Source organism: Taeniopygia guttata, chromosome 3, assembly GCF_048771995.1.
Source record: "Taeniopygia guttata chromosome 3, bTaeGut7.mat, whole genome shotgun sequence".
Lineage (NCBI taxonomy): Eukaryota > Metazoa > Chordata > Aves > Passeriformes > Estrildidae > Taeniopygia > Taeniopygia guttata.
The window spans coordinates 97805487-97821374 of record NC_133027.1 but is presented as its reverse complement, the minus strand read 5'-3'; the positions used below and the strand labels follow the sequence as shown (position 1 = coordinate 97821374).

Below are 15888 nucleotides of genomic sequence, written 5' to 3'. Positions count from 1 at the left end.
CTGCTCTGAAACTCTTACCAAGTCAGCTTTATTTTCTGTCAAGTGCTTGACAGCCAGGACAGTTCCTACCTGAGCATAATGCACCTGGTGTCAGAAAAACCCAGACAAGACTTAGTCAGCTGAGTACAGTGAGCAAGACACAGGGACTCAGAAGATCTGCCAAGTCTGACTGCTAAAGGCCAGAGGTTTTGAAGTGACTTTATGTATATGCTCTGGAACTGACAATTACTGCCACTTTGAATTGTGCTCTGGACCTTTGGTTCTTTCAGCAGCAGTGAGAAGTGAGACTGGTTCAAATTATGGCTTGTATCAAGCACTTTACACAAGGTGAAATTATAATGGCATGTAATTAACTAGATGTACCATGATTTTGAAACACTGCACAAATCTAGGTCCTTACAGCTATTTCCAGTGTTCAGGTGGCTTTCCCTTGATCAGTCACCATTGCATGTAACACTTCCAACGTCCATTTGATTTTTCCCTGTACACTAATGTGGTCTACAGGTTGCTGGTTTTCCCCTCTAAAAACAGGACACCTACTATGAACTCTTATTCTATTCTGATCATCAAAATCTGCAATATCATCCAACTCCTCCTGTTCTCCTTCATTCTCACATATCTCAACTCACATCAACAACAAGGATTTTCTTTGTTCTGCAAAACACCAAAATAAATTTGATTGCTACAGGTCCCATTGGTGCACTGATGCCTTTTCTTGTGCTCCTCACACTTCCACAGCAATCCTCCTCTCTTCCACATTAACTGAAAATTCCCTCTTGGTATCTGTCAAGTGCTGTACCAAAGCCCAGGAACAGCCTTTCTGCTTTTGCAAAGAAAATACTGTCTGAGTCCAGTTTACTGTCCAATGTTTTATCTGTTACCAAAGTCCAACTAACAGGCTTTAACTTCCTCGATCAAAAGGGATTTAAGGCTTAAGAAGAAGTTTTTATGTTATAAGCTAAAAATGTATTAGCTGGAAGTAACAAGAACTAGGTTTTATCAGTCAAACAAAGATTAGTAGCCAGCCACTTTGATAAAGACATGAAGAGACAACTAGAAACCTGAAATGTATTGGACAGAGGAATTCTAACAGACTAAGTGATCTATTAATGCTCTTGGATCAAACCTCATTAAGCCTAATTGTCCTCATTTCCATCTTTCCAATACATTATCTCAAACTAACAGAGCATGAGCTTTCCTGGCAGAAGCTAGATCACAGAAAGACACCTGTACTCATGGAATTTTAAAAAAGAATCTCAGCAGTAGAAAAACCTGCTTTCATTGGCAACTCCCTCTCAGTAGTGTATTCCAGAGAGTACAACTGGAACACAATTTCAAAAAAGGGAACCACAATAACCAAAAATCTGGAAAATGTAGAACAACTTTCAACTCCAATTTCATGCTCTGCATTAAACAGAAAAAAAGCCCACAGAACTGAAAGATTTCAAAGCAATTCTACTGATGTCATCAGAATACTTAATGCAAGAGTGGTCTTCTCAGTCTTCTGAATAGATCAATGTTAGCAGCATCTACAATTATGCTGTAACCACACAGCACCTATTATAGCCACCCATAAAGCCAGGTAAATCTCTGAAAACTTTACTACAAATGGAAAGAAAAGGACACAGACAAAAATAGAATTTAAAAAAAAAAGGGGCGGTGGGGGGGAAAGTCCCTTTTGAATCCACCTAAACCATGTCCATGCACTGCTGCAAACAATACAATCATATGAGTGGATTCTACTGACCTCTCAAACCCTAAACAAAAAAGCCAACAACTCCATCATATTCATGTGTATCTCAGATTAGAGCTGTGTGCTCAGTTATGATTTAATCAATCCATATGCCTTTCAAAGAAATCCTACTTCCTTGAAAGAAGCTGTTGGATAAATGGCATGATTTCAGAAGCAAAGGAAAACTGGAAGCTGTGCATCTGGCCACTAACTAGGGAAAATTTACAGGCTGTGGGAAATCAGTAGAAACAAGGCTACCAGGGACACACAGCCATGGGCAAACTTTTATTCCTTTAGACTACAATAGCTACACTGATACTGAATTGCAGGATTTTTTCTCTTAGCATTTCTACATATGTTTTCAAAACAGCTCAGGAGTATGTAATGATTACTAATTTACAAGGGTTGTGGATTTTTTACTGTAGTTAAAAAATAAGATTAACCAAATTCAGAAAAATTTGTTTCAATCTGTAAAATAAAAATCTTGCCTTCAAGTCTCTTAGTAAATAAGAAACTTCATCAAATAAGAAACATTTGAAAGCCTCTGAACTTGCACTACAACTAAGAATCCTTCCACAAGATGTTACAAAAGTCACACCATATCAACACTAAACTCTAGCACAGGCACACACCCTGTGCTTTCTTCAACAGTATCATCACAAACCAAACTAAACCAACAAACAAATAAAGTATTTAATAATTATAATGCCTCCTTATATTCTGCTGTTGCATTTTACAAACTTGTAATGTTTTCAAGTACTTACGAAAGAATTCGGTCGAGTTTTGGTCCATGCCGTCCCTGAAGGACAGTAGGGGGTTTGTACACCCTCATCATTCCTTACTATCTGTACAGTTCCTCTGTTCCTGGAGCTTCTGGTCTCTTTATTTATGAAGCAGGGACCATTTTGAAGTTATTTATAAACATTAACTCATTAAATTCCCAAGTGTCATATTAGATACCAACTCAGTGACTCATATTCCTGACAATGTATTTACCACGGCTGGGAGAGAAGGTAAATTTACATGCAAGAGTAGCACACACAGGCACGCCATGAACTAATCTTGTATTTTAAAATGGTCTTTGGCATTAGGCAACCCTACAGTTATTAACAAATATGTATGTCAGCTGAAGCTGGCCCATTATCCATCAGTGGAATTTATAAACACTGCCTGGCCACCATTCTCACAAAATGAAAAACAACCCACAGAATAAAATATCCCTTCAGTTTTGAGGATCAAAAATGGAAGTTGGAGTGTTTTAAAGCTTGCTATTACTGCACTGAAGCGAGTGCAAATTAAGGAAAATTACAGCTAGCTTCAAGTACTCCCTGAGAGGGAAAGCATCCACCATGTGTTAAGGTTTCTTAAAAGACAGTAACATAGTTACTAATTCACCAGAAAAAAATTACTTCATTATACCTTATGTGTAATCTTGGCCTCATAAAAACCTCAGCGTTTCAGATGGCACATCTGGTCCTAGCAGCCTTAGAAATTGTATCAATGTCCAGTAAGCAAAACAAATATTCAAGTACAAAGCTCTGCAGCAAATTAAACAAAGTAGTTTTACCTAAAATGTAAGGGCATCTAAATCCTTTCTAAAATAGAGAAAAGTCTCTGAACCAAAATAATGTACTTCTGCTGGCAATGAACTAATTTCACTCTTCAATTCCCAATTTTCCCAAGATTCCTGAACACTGGTTATGAAAGCAAATGAAAACATCAGACCCATTGAAGAACTCTCTTTATTATGCCACTCTTCACTGGTCAGTCCTTTGGCAAAATACTTCTGAAGAAATGTTTCTATTTCTGCCTAGGAAAACCCTGAAGCTCCAAGCCACATAATTTAACTTTGAAATTAGTCCTTCTCTGAGCAGAGGGTTACACTAGACCTCCACAGGGTCTCTTTAATTTTCATGCAAGCAGATATTTTTCTCCAGCTTAGAATAATTTAAAAAACATTTTCCTGCACTTAATACAGGAGTCAGTTACACACTACTAAATCCAGGCACACCTAAGAGAAGGGATAGGAGAGCAGAACTCAAAGACAACTATTATCAAGCCACACTTTAAAGAAAACCCCCACCCAACAGACACACATTCCACAAGCCACAGACTTGGCAAAGCCTTTCTCCTGATCCATCACAAACCCCATGTTCCTTCCCACGCAGTAACATTTATTCCCATTTCTTGCATTCCCTGTAGTCTTACTGCTCCCCACAGGATTCAAGTCTGCCCACACTGCTTTTACCCTTTACTGAGATTGGAAATGTCACTTGGAGATATGTTAAAAGTAATATATACTAAACCTTTTCTTCCCAACTATTTACTACTCTCTACATTATGGTAGTAACTCTTGTTCTTAGAGTCTGAAAGCTGCAAGATAGTTACTACAGAAGAGAAGTTCTAGCTTAGAGTTAATTGAACTTTATTATAACCACATAGTTACAGGAGTAATGACACTGAAGAGGCATTTGTGAAATGTTTTAACAAAATTACATGTTCTTGTTAAGCTTAATGACACAACAGCAATAGTCCTTCCACAGACAATCTGTCTAGCAGCATGAGTAAACACTCATTCCAGTGCTCCATCCTTGTTTCAGGGAAAAACAAAACAAACCCAGACTTCAAAGAGGACATTGCATTAAATGGAAACAAGTCGAGCACACTGATCAAAAAAGCCAAGTCATAAGAATGCCATTTGATAGGATGTCCTTCACATACCCAAAATTTCAAGAGACTTTCAGAGCTCTTAATATAGGGCAGCACTTTTTTCTGAGGAGATGCCACTTTACAATGCTTCTCTCAAAAGTATTTCAGCATTATAAATTTCAGATAATGCAGCTTTATAAAGGAACAGACAGCAAATAGCAATACTAAAAGCCACTAATGTAGGACAGAAAAAAAAATTCAAAAGAAAAAAGGCTTTTTAAAAGTCTGTCAAAAGAAGTGACATAGAATACTTTTATCATGACAGCAAACTTGCACATAAACACATCAAACAGACAAATTTGTAATGAGGTTCTTGCTATTTGTTTTTAAACAAGGTAACTGTCAGATAAAGTGATTCCTGCTCAGATTTAAGAAGACACAGAAGAAAAGAGACAGACAAGTATGATGCCAATTTTGATGTCAACCCTTTGTTCATCTTATATAGCTTGTTTATCAAATGAATTATTCCTAAATTGGCAAGCTGGTTCTGCTCACCTTTTCATATACACACTAAATGCTGAATAGCAAAACAGAAAAAACTTCAGTGCTAATTAGACCCAACATGTTTAAGCATTCTTCCAGCCACCACAAAAAGCTATTATGTGCATTTACACCATCCGTCTGAACCACCTCCCATTTATTCAAGGCTCCTGTTCCCTGTATCTGTCCTGCATGTGACCAAAATCGCTCCCAGCATCTCTTCAGGAAGGGAACAGCTAATCTCCTGGGAGTATTTTGATGGTAAAATAATCCAGGATTGCACCACAGGCAGTGTGCTTGGGACAGCCCAAGGTCTTACTGCTTTCATTTAGCCCAGTGTGACAGCACTGTCCTACAAGCCTTTGCCATGTCATACACCCATAAGCCAGACACTCACCCCACAGCACCATCCCACATTGCCTCGAAACAGAAGTGGGAATATGGCAACCACATATAAGGAATGGGAAAAAAATTCCTTATGTTCAAAATGCTATGGGTCTGAAAAAATATCCCACAGGGATAGAAATTGAATGGAACAGCTTAGCTTGGAGGAACTGGTCAGGGGAACACAGACCAGTCACTGAGGGCAGCACAGGTATAACCAGCACTGCTCCAGCTGAAAACCAAACTGCTAAAGGCTCCATCAGTTTATATACTAAAAGCAGAAAATTAAGGTCTTTTTGCTAAAAAATACAGTGTAAAGGCAAACAAGATTTCCAATAGAATGTTCTGATCTAGTACATCCACATTCAGGACAAAAACCCTGTCATTCATGATGACTCAGTTCTTTCCTTCTAAAACTTCCTTCCTCGCTTGCTGCTTTTTTCAGTGTCAAAAACAGAATGCACAACAGTCACTGGAAAATTAATTAGCCTGGCTGAAAATGACAACTGTGAAATCTCCCAAGGCTTCCCCTCTGATCTTCAACTCTCTCCTGGCATGCCAATTCCAATTGCATTGTTTGAATGGGTGGAGAGCATGAACAAGGGATCCAGCAACAAAGTTTTTACAGAGTGGCACTAATGAAAACTGCGCACATACAAATGCTGCCCTCATGGAGGAGAGCAATCCGAAGCCTTTGACATTTATTTTCTCCTCATTAGGAGTTATCACTTCCTTGAACTGAACAGCTGTTCAGTTCAACACTTTTAATACCATACCTTCTCTGGATTTCCATTTCTTCTTGTGATGGACCATTTTGTACTTGAGAGGGAAGCTGTGAATTTTGTCGAGGCAATGTAGGACCTAAGAGCAAAGACAGATCACAAATTAATGGTTTGAATTTTTATTATGCAAAAAAAAAGCACAAAAAAGGCCAGCCATCACACAACATGTTAAGAACTGCTCACTTCTGCTTTTTAAGCCAAACAAGCTCATCAGCATAATGCAGCAAATAAAAACTGCAACCTCACGCATGTACAATGCTACCTCACACATCTGCAGAATGAATTTATTTCACATAGATGGAAAGGTCTCACAGAAATGCAAAACAAACTTTCTATATGATGGAATTTGCCAAAAGCTTTGAAAAGCACTCCATGTCTGATTTTTTCTTAAAATAATAAACAAATACTCTTGGAGGAGCAGAAAAGGCTCAAAAAATTAAAACACTCACCTAAATAAAACACTGGAAAAGGGGGAGAAAAAGGGAAAAAAAGAAAAAAACAGAAGAACAGGAGAAAAACCATCAGAACCATACCACCACATTGAGAGAAGGAAAATAAAGCATGTTTCTACAGGGCACACCAAAATTTACTCAGATTTCAGGTCATCAACTTGGATCAAAAACCTTTTTTGCATAGATAACTATTGTGTCCAAAGGAATGGGGGCATGTAACAGATATCCAAGCTGTGAATTCTGCTAAGCACAGGAGATGCAAAAGGAAACGTCATGCAAAATCATCTTCAGTCTTTATTGATGGGAAATTCTGAATCATACAACTTCCAAATAATTGTCTATGTGAGATCAGTATTCTAGAAACAAAAAAAGCTTTGCCATTTTAATCACAAATGTATTTACAGGACAAAACTGTGTAAAAACAAGTGAAGAATGACAAAGTGTGGAATGGAATACAGGAGACCATGAATGCATTGCTGCTGTCAGGTAGTAATCCAGGAAATTATTTAGACTACAGCTATGCTCAATATTATGGAATTTATAAGAAACAAGAATTAAAATAAATTAAAACATCAAGTTTTGAAAACATCCAAAAGTAAAGCAGTGATTTCCAACTGATACTCCACCAAACTAGTTTGAGTTATGGAATCGTAATGAGATCTTTCCCATCTCAAATATCAAAACACAAAATTTTTTCCCATCTGAATTTGTCAAAGTCACCCAAACACATAAAAAGATCATGTGTGATACACTGACACATCAAGGACAGGCAATTTGCTTGAGACACAGCAAACCAGTACCTTGCTTAAAAACTCTACAAAAATGTTCATTCCCTCAGAATGCCACAGTATTGTGTCCATTGTGATATTTAATAGTGAAAATTATAAACGTGTACACTAGCTAAGTACCCTACAATTACAAAAAGTAATGGGACTTAATTGTAGAGGATGAAAGCAGGCAGTGTACAACAGAGGTGGTGTCTTCCTTAGCTACTCTTTCAGCAAGCATTAGGCCCTTATACCGAATGGCTTGATGTTGCTTGGGATGCACTATTTTTGCTTGAAATATCTCCAAGAGACACCTCCAGGTATAAAACCTATAGTATTTTAAATACCAAAAATTTAATTATTGATTTATCATTGCAGTTAAATGATCATTAAGTAGAAACATCTGCCACATGGCTCATCTGGAAAACTTTTCTGCTTTAGAACTTCCCTAAGACACACAAGGACGTGTGTGCCTCTCCTCTCCCCTGTGTGACAGGTGGAAAGCTTCAATACCCATTAAGCCATGACTGCAGCTCCCAGGCAGCTGGGCTATTTGCTGCCTGCACCAGGCTGCAGCCTTTCATGGACTTTCACAAGTCCACAATCCAGCAGCAGTTAAAGGTGCTATAAACACCAGCACTGCTGCTTGCCATGCCCAGCAGTAAGTCAAGGCTCACAGCTTGAGCTGCAAGCTGCAAGCAACACATTAAGTATCAGATATGTGATGAAATCCCCATCCTGTTCCTCAGAATGAAACACACCGACCTGAAAATTAATAACAAATAACAGAAATAAAAAGAAAATGTCACAATTTGTCCATATACCAACCAGAACTATTTTGTACTAAAAATGCAGTAGAAATGAAAAGTTCCAGCTTTCACCAATTTAATCTTTAAGAGTATTTAACAGGTTTTGTTGAAGAAGCTATTACCATGCTGCAGTGGCTGGATGCAGACCACCACTCTCCAACCTTTCTACCTTAGTCCTTCCTTAGCCAGCACCTCCAGAAAGTAAACACCAAGCTTCATCTGCACTGGCTATTCCAACACACCTAGCTATGAGAAAACCTGTTCTTGTAGCCTCAATCTCTGCTCCAGAGCACTGCACTTCAGGAAACCACATTATTCATCAATCCTGCACAGGGCAAACATGAGCAAGCCCGCTAGTTTGACCAGCCTGCTCCAGTGATGGGTTTCTTCCATAGACAGGCACACAGGAGACAGAAGAAAATCAACTGCTGGCAATTAACCTGGTGGTTCCAGCACTTCTTATACATTTTTGTCTTAAGGAAATGCAACCTCAGGATACCAAAGGCTTTCAAGAAAGGAAAGTTCAGCTCCCAAGTGATCCGTCCAGTTTTCTCATGAAATTTGCCTCTGCAGCACCCTGCTAATGAACATTAGAAAGTTAAAGGTACATGCCAGGTGGAAAAGTATGTTTGATCCTAGAAGGTTTATTACAGCAAGCCAAGACTACCACTTTATTGCTAAAATACAGCTGACTGGGTAGCAGGACAGGTGGCATATTAAATAAACAGGAACTAGCTAATAAAAACCTCTCTCAGAAGATTTTGAACACTTTAAGATACCTCAGAAACATCAACCCCCACGAGAAATATTCAGATACTGCCTGGAAAACAACTCTGATACTCCTAAAGGATCACTTTATCTTCAGAAGCCAATATAAGCCAAGTGAGAGATGAGGCTGAATGGTCTATTCATTCTGAGTTTTAAAGAAAACCTAACATCTCTCCTTTTCTAAAAAAGCACAGATGGTACACTCTGCAGCACATTCTGACAGACAGAGGATATAATTTCATACTAATTTGTTCAGCAGCCATTTCAGTTTCAGTGCTTTCTGTTTTTCAGCTTATTCTCACCTTTGCATCACCCTTCCTCTATGACAGTTGAGGCAGCTGAGTGGTGAGAGATGGACTGGTAATCTAAAGCCTGCATTAAGCATTTCCACCAGCTAGATGACAGCCAGACCTGGTTCTTTACGCAGTCACACAGACAATTACGGTGACATCAACATCAGAACATCAACATCAGACTGCTGGGGACTGCTTGAACCAAATCAAGCATCCCCAACATCACCCTTTTAAACCACAACCAGGGTTACAGTTTATCAAACTCCTTAATTTTTTTAGCCTTAATCAACTGGTTACCTAGAATCTCTATTCAAAAGCCAAACCAATTTGAGTTGCACAACCCTATGGAAGCATAACTGGCAAGCTGGGGAAAGAAACACATGGTTTGTCCTCCCTCAGTGCCTTTTGTTCCTCTGTTGCTTCACTCCTTCAGTTACCTCGTCTGTTCTGGAGTGTCACACCACACCCTACCCCACTTCTTTTCATACCAGCTGCATTGTATGTTATCAGTGTTGACACTGGCTGATATTGAAAATATCACATTCCTAGAGCCCTAAAAAACCCCAAGCTTCAGCTGTTCGAGATTGGCACAACACATGTCCTGCAAGTTTTACACCCAGCTATAGTGTGTGTTTGCATTTGGCTGGACAGGCTTACATGGGAGCTGATAACACAAGGATGGACAAAATGGGGTTTGGGGGGACCAGTGGCAGCCAGATCATGTGAAAGCTTTCTCAGAACCTCACATGCCCTAATTCAAAAAGGCAAAAACACACAGAAAACTTCTCACGCCTGCAATTACTGTGCTTCAGAGTACATCAGTAAAAGACAAGCCCTAATTATTTAATAAATCTACTAGAGCTGGTCAACTATCCCACGTAAGAATTTTAGTTTGAGGTGAAAATCTCCATTTTCTCCCCAGAGAAAAAGTTTATATAAACAACTCAGTAACTAAGAAATTCCACCCCTTCCCCTCTCTGTAAGTTAGTGCCAAAACTAAGCAGTGTTCCAATCATACAGTCTGATATCCAAATCAAAGTGTGACTTGTCTTTTAGAAGTCTTTTCAAAGACTGAAAGTGGACAGCAAATTTATTTATACATATATATGATATAAATATAAGTGAACCAGAATTATAATCTTTAGAAAATATTTTCTTTAAGGATAGTTTGAATGCTCCTACTAAGCAAAGCCCACACCCCAGGCAAGAGTTCAAAGCTACAGGCAAAAAGATGTATTTTGTTAGGGTATAGAAGAACTTACTAAAAAAAAGTGTGTTTTACTAAATGGTTAAAGGTTTTCTGAAGGAATGGAAAGCAGGCTTTTCAGAGATCTGTGCAGGAAGCAATAAGAACAACAGCTATGGTGTCCCTCTTTGATGTGTCTCCAGCTCTTCCCCCATTCACAGCCTGTCCTGCTCTAGGCCATGCCAGAACAAAGTCTGGGTTGATTTGCTAACCAGCCTTGAGCAGAACCAAAACCACATCACTCCTTGAGCCCTGGACGTGTGTTATGGGTTTATATGCAAGACCATGATGGCCAAAAATGAGGGTATTAACTAGTGACAAAATTCTCTAGTACTTCTGTTTGGGTGAATCATCTCCCAGCCAAGACTTCCTTTTCCTTCCAACACCTACTTCCTCACTCACAGCTACCTTCAGCTGAGTTAATTCACTCATCACTTCAAATTTGAAACTAAACACTTTCCACTTCAATCCACAAGCTCTTTTAACTTGATCAAGGCAATAAAAAGCAACAAGAACAACAAAAGTATTCATTACTTTAATGAATTTAAGTAGAGGTAAGCCTCCTATCAGTGCCAGCAGAAGCCCCTATCAGTGCCAGCAGTGCCTTGGAAACCAGGCACTGATAACCTGGGAGCCAGGCTGGGCTCAGCACCAGTGCACTGGGGGACCTCAGCAGCTCCCAGTGTCCCTCTGCCATCCTTTCATGCTTGGGGACACAGCTTCACCAGCAGGGAACTACAGCTGCTGAATGAAACTACAGCATCACAAACTTAAAGGACAAAGTACTGAAGTTAAATATATCAATACCATCTACTATGGGATATTTATAGCTCCCCCTCCACCCTTAGCTGTGTCAAAATTTGTTTAAATAGCAATGTTATAGGTGATGACTGTCACTACTGGTGTAAATACTACAGAAATGAGCCTAACCAAGGTATATTGCACAACTATCTTCATGACTTTTATGAAAACACCCTGCTCCCAAAAGGCAGATTTAATCTATCTACAACTTCTACTGATAATATTTTTAAAGACAACACTATAAACCTTCATCTGTAAAATATGCTGACATTCCTCTATGTTCATTAAATAAAACTTTATTCATAAATTAATGTACTTCTATTTTTATTTGCCATGCATTTTAGACCAGCTACCAGATTTTAATTAAATTCTTCAGATTGTTCACCTATAATTTAAATTTTTTACATGATAAACCACTAATTCTGAAGAACCAAAAAAAAACCAACTTAGAAACACCATATGGGCAACCCTTAAAAGTTTGTATAACTCTGAAAAGTTAACAACCCTCCCTTCACTTCCAAACATCACAACTAAAACTGATGCTGCTTTCAATAATCTTATGTGCAGTTACCATGAAGAGGCAGAACTTCCTGTAGGGTCAACATTTTGGCACATAAATCAGGATTACCTAATCAGTATTAGCTATTATAAACACCTAATAACAACCTCAAAAGTTATTTCATCAATCCCAAATTTAAAAAAGAAGGGAAAAATCTTGCTAGCAAGACCAGAGATATTATCCAACTTTTGACAACACAGGTAATAAAAATACCATCATGTTACTCCTGTTCTGACAGGGAGTGCTGACAGCCTGTTCCAGAGGCTTGCTAAGAGTACAGGTATAGCATCATTACTTCACTGCTGTAGAATTTTTCTTCTCCCAAAACAAGTTTTAGCATGAAATGAACCAAAACAGTACAAAGAAAAGCACCCTCCAAGCTCCACATATACTTTCCTCATTTCAGTCTTCTGTAGTCTCTCTATATATTCCAATTAGGCAACTCCAAGTCTTATTTCAGTTTGCATTTACCAAAGATCTTAAATTATTCAAACCATTATTTGAATGCATTCCCCTATCAGCAAGGATTTTATTATCATCTCTGCTGGAACAGAAAGGACTGCACATTAATGTACAGCTGTGAATAAAGATTTGTTTATTTAATAACTGGACAACCTAACTCAATTCAAAAAACTTGAACCACAGGGGCTTTTTCCCCTACGAAGTCAGAAGAATAAAATAATGAGACCTTGGAAACAAAACACCCCCCTCTGTTTCTTTTTCTCCCTCCCCATTTTCCTATGAATTAAACTGTGATCTAAGGCAATACTAGAACAGATGCAATGGAGCCCTTTATGACCTTGCCTTTATATCTGGAACATTCCAAAATCTTTTCAAGAACCAATATGTAACTGCTACATATTAGCACAAAAAGCATCACAAATCTCACATCTATGTAATTCTATCACAAATAATTAAAACAGATATATTTACTGTTGTGACAACCTTCCTTCAGTTCTTCTGCCACTTTCATCTTCTGCAACAAACAACTCCGAGGACCTCCCCTGATGCAGATTACACATCTACAAACCCACACTAGGTTTCCTATTCTCTTAGCAAGGCTTTCCTGAGGTTGAAGACAGATGCCACACAAAGCAGCATCGATTCCAGCTGACCTAGAAGGTGCTTTCTGCAGCAAAACTGAGCATGATACTCCTTTGTTCCTCCCAACACAAGCTTCCCTTACGTGACCTTATTCCTTCAAAGAAATAATCCATTGTCTCACACATCAGAGAATTCTCAGATGTCTGATTTCCCTTCATTGAAGCTTTTCTCTCATTCCAGAGCCATATGATTGCAACAATGAGCCTACTTAATGCAGATATGAAAATTTCCTTTGTAATGCAATGCAAAACCTTTGCAGTGAGCTGTCATCTGCAGACAAGACAATTACTGAATATCTGAACATGCTGCACACAGCCTTAGAGCCAGAAATCCTCTTCATCTGACCTCTTAAACTTGATGACATGCACTTGTCATTTAATAAAGGTGTCATTTTTGACCATGCCAAACAGTTCTTTAATGTAACAAATAGCAAGTCTTTCAAAATTTTCCAAAATGAGGGCCAGAAAAAAACCTTGGTTCACTTTTAATGCACTTCTGAAACAGTGTGGGGCAGGAATCTGCAGTGTTTAATTCTTTAAAATTCCAGGACAAAATGCAGTCCTGTGCTGTCCTACTCTTCTGGATTTGCAGGTTGGCTACAAGCTGCCCAACTAGCCAGCAGGAAAATAGGGTTTGCTAACGAAATAATTCAAACCAGAATGGAGCTAAAACACTTTGACATTTATTTAAATAAACACAGTTTAACCATTTGAGAAGTTAGCACATTCATTTGATCAGTCCTATAACCCAGGGGAAGGATAAAATCCTAAATCTGCAGAGCATTTTTATCAGTTTGACTGATAAGGCAGCCATTGCTTCCAAGTCCTTTGAGACAAACCTGCACTGTTTTTTTAGCAGAAAGATGCCACTTGCAGCAAAGCCTTCACTCTTAACTTCAGAGATTTTTACTCTGCATTCTGAACTCATCAGAAGGACAAAAAGCCCATCCCTGTGAGCTCAGCGGTGCCTTGATTCCAGCAGATCCACTAGAGGGAGATCCTAAATTAAACAACCTCCAATTTTGCCAGCAGCCAGCAGAACAGCTGAGGATGCCAACTAAAAGATCAATGACATTTTTCAAATATATGCAAGAGAAGGAGACCATAATTTAATTTTATTTTAAAAAGAGCGAGAGAGCCATACCCAACAGCTGACTTGCAAACCACAAGGATGTACACAACTTAATCTTTAATATCCCTCAGAATTCGTTTAGATTTCTGTGAACCCTTGCATAAAATTTGAAATTCATCTACAGCTTTATGAATTTCTGAATAGTATGCTCAGCTAACATTAAAACTGCTTTCCTTTTATGAATAAAATACAACATAAAATAAGCAAGCTAATAAAAGAAATTGCCAAAATGAGAAAGCACAGCAGAAAATAAGGATACTGCAAGAATCTAACCTTAACTAGATGTAATTCTAGAATAAAAGGGAAGCTATCTATGTAGGATTTCTTTATTTTTATTGGAGTTGGAGGTTCTATATACCATTTTGGATACACTAGGAAACACAGCAAGCTGTCAACTTCAACTACAGATTTTTGATGCAGTATCATCAAAATACCAACAAGGACAGCATGGGTTAGAAATTTTTAAAACTCAAGCAGATATATTGAAAGAAACAAAACTAACCATATATAATGTATTGATCATCATATATCAGTGTATGACACATGCCCTCTCAACACCTTTTCAGAAAAAGTAATTTGTTTATAAAAGAGAGGCAGTTGCAATCCATTTCCTAAAATGAAGAGCTAATATTAGAGCCTCAGAGCCAGTGACCTGTCTAAGTAAATATTCATCTATTTCAGAGATGCTGGGGGCAGTGGGGTGGGGGGTGTGGGGGGAACCTAACGCCAAAGACTTATTTCTAGGTGCACTTTTAGGAAATTATACCAACTACAGAGAAAGAAAATTCACTGAACTTTGAGCAAGGAGCACAATTAGTTTGTTTCTACATTTCAAGCCACTTAGCAGTTATTTCCATTATTGAAGCAGCATGTTCAGAAAGATACTTCATCTTTTTTACTTCTTACACTGATAGAGGTCAGAAAAATTAATATCTAGATCAGACAATGGCAAACTTCCCAGTTGATAAAACTTAGGAACACTTTGACAGTACTCTAACACAGAAACATTATGAACATTTATCTTTAAACATTGTCTGGAAGTGATATGTGGCTGAGAGAGCAATTCTGTGTGCCTTATTAGGAATTTTTTCAAAAGCAGCAGCACAAAACTGCTCATCTGCTGAAACAATGCTGGCAATGTTAAGGTTTGGTTTTATTTCACCCTGGTGGAAGCTAGAGCAGCTATCTGTCTGTGACACAGGTGACAGCTAAACTTAAACCACCAGAGCCCTTGCCTGACAGGAGCCCAGGAAGAACAATTATTTCCCTTGCTCACCATAAGCTTGTGGCGCATTTTGATTTGCGCCTGCTGCCACTAAATTAAATTCACAAGAAGGAGAAACAAAGTGACATTGCTGTTATTCAGAAAAACTTAAAGGTTAACCCAGTCACTTTCAAACATGGTTACAAACCTTAATTTGTGGCCATCTCAGAATTGCTGAGAACAAACCAGAGGACAACAGCACTATAGTCAGTAACCAGGCTGTGATAAGTCATACACAGTTACGAAATTTTAGTCATAAAATTTTAGTTTTATCCAAGTCTTTACCAACTGAAGTGGCATCTCTGCTTATTAATAAATTTTCTACTACTGGACAATGCAGCAGCCCACAAACACTTTGCATAACGTAGCAAGAGAACAAGTCATTACACAAATTGTAAGCCACAAAATTAAAAAAGGACACACTGTCTAACAAAAAAATAAGCAATGCCATGCCTGCCTATGTCATTTCAGCCTCTCTAGCAGCTCAGGTTTAGTGTTATGAGGAGTTAAACTGAACTATGAAGATATGTATATGCATAAATACACACTGAAACACATAACAAATTGTTCAAGTACAGGTAATAGAAAAGAGCTTGAAGCCCTCAAA

General features: G+C 38.4%; 1 protein-coding gene across 8 annotated transcripts in view; it reads right to left on the bottom strand.

Moving 5' to 3' along the window:
- Positions 1-15888, bottom strand: part of ENAH (ENAH actin regulator) — a 90231-nt gene that overhangs the window by 26751 nt on the left and 47592 nt on the right. For 7 of the 8 annotated variants that reach the window (XM_030268972.4, XM_030268975.4, XM_030268977.4 and 4 more), the window contains exon 4: positions 6082-6166. In XM_030268972.4, coding sequence (XP_030124832.1) covers positions 6082-6166 — 85 coding nt within the window. Of the gene's footprint in view, positions 1-2496; positions 2612-6081; positions 6167-15888 lie in introns of those variants that run through there. The other variant, XM_030268976.4, reaches the window with a different exon arrangement.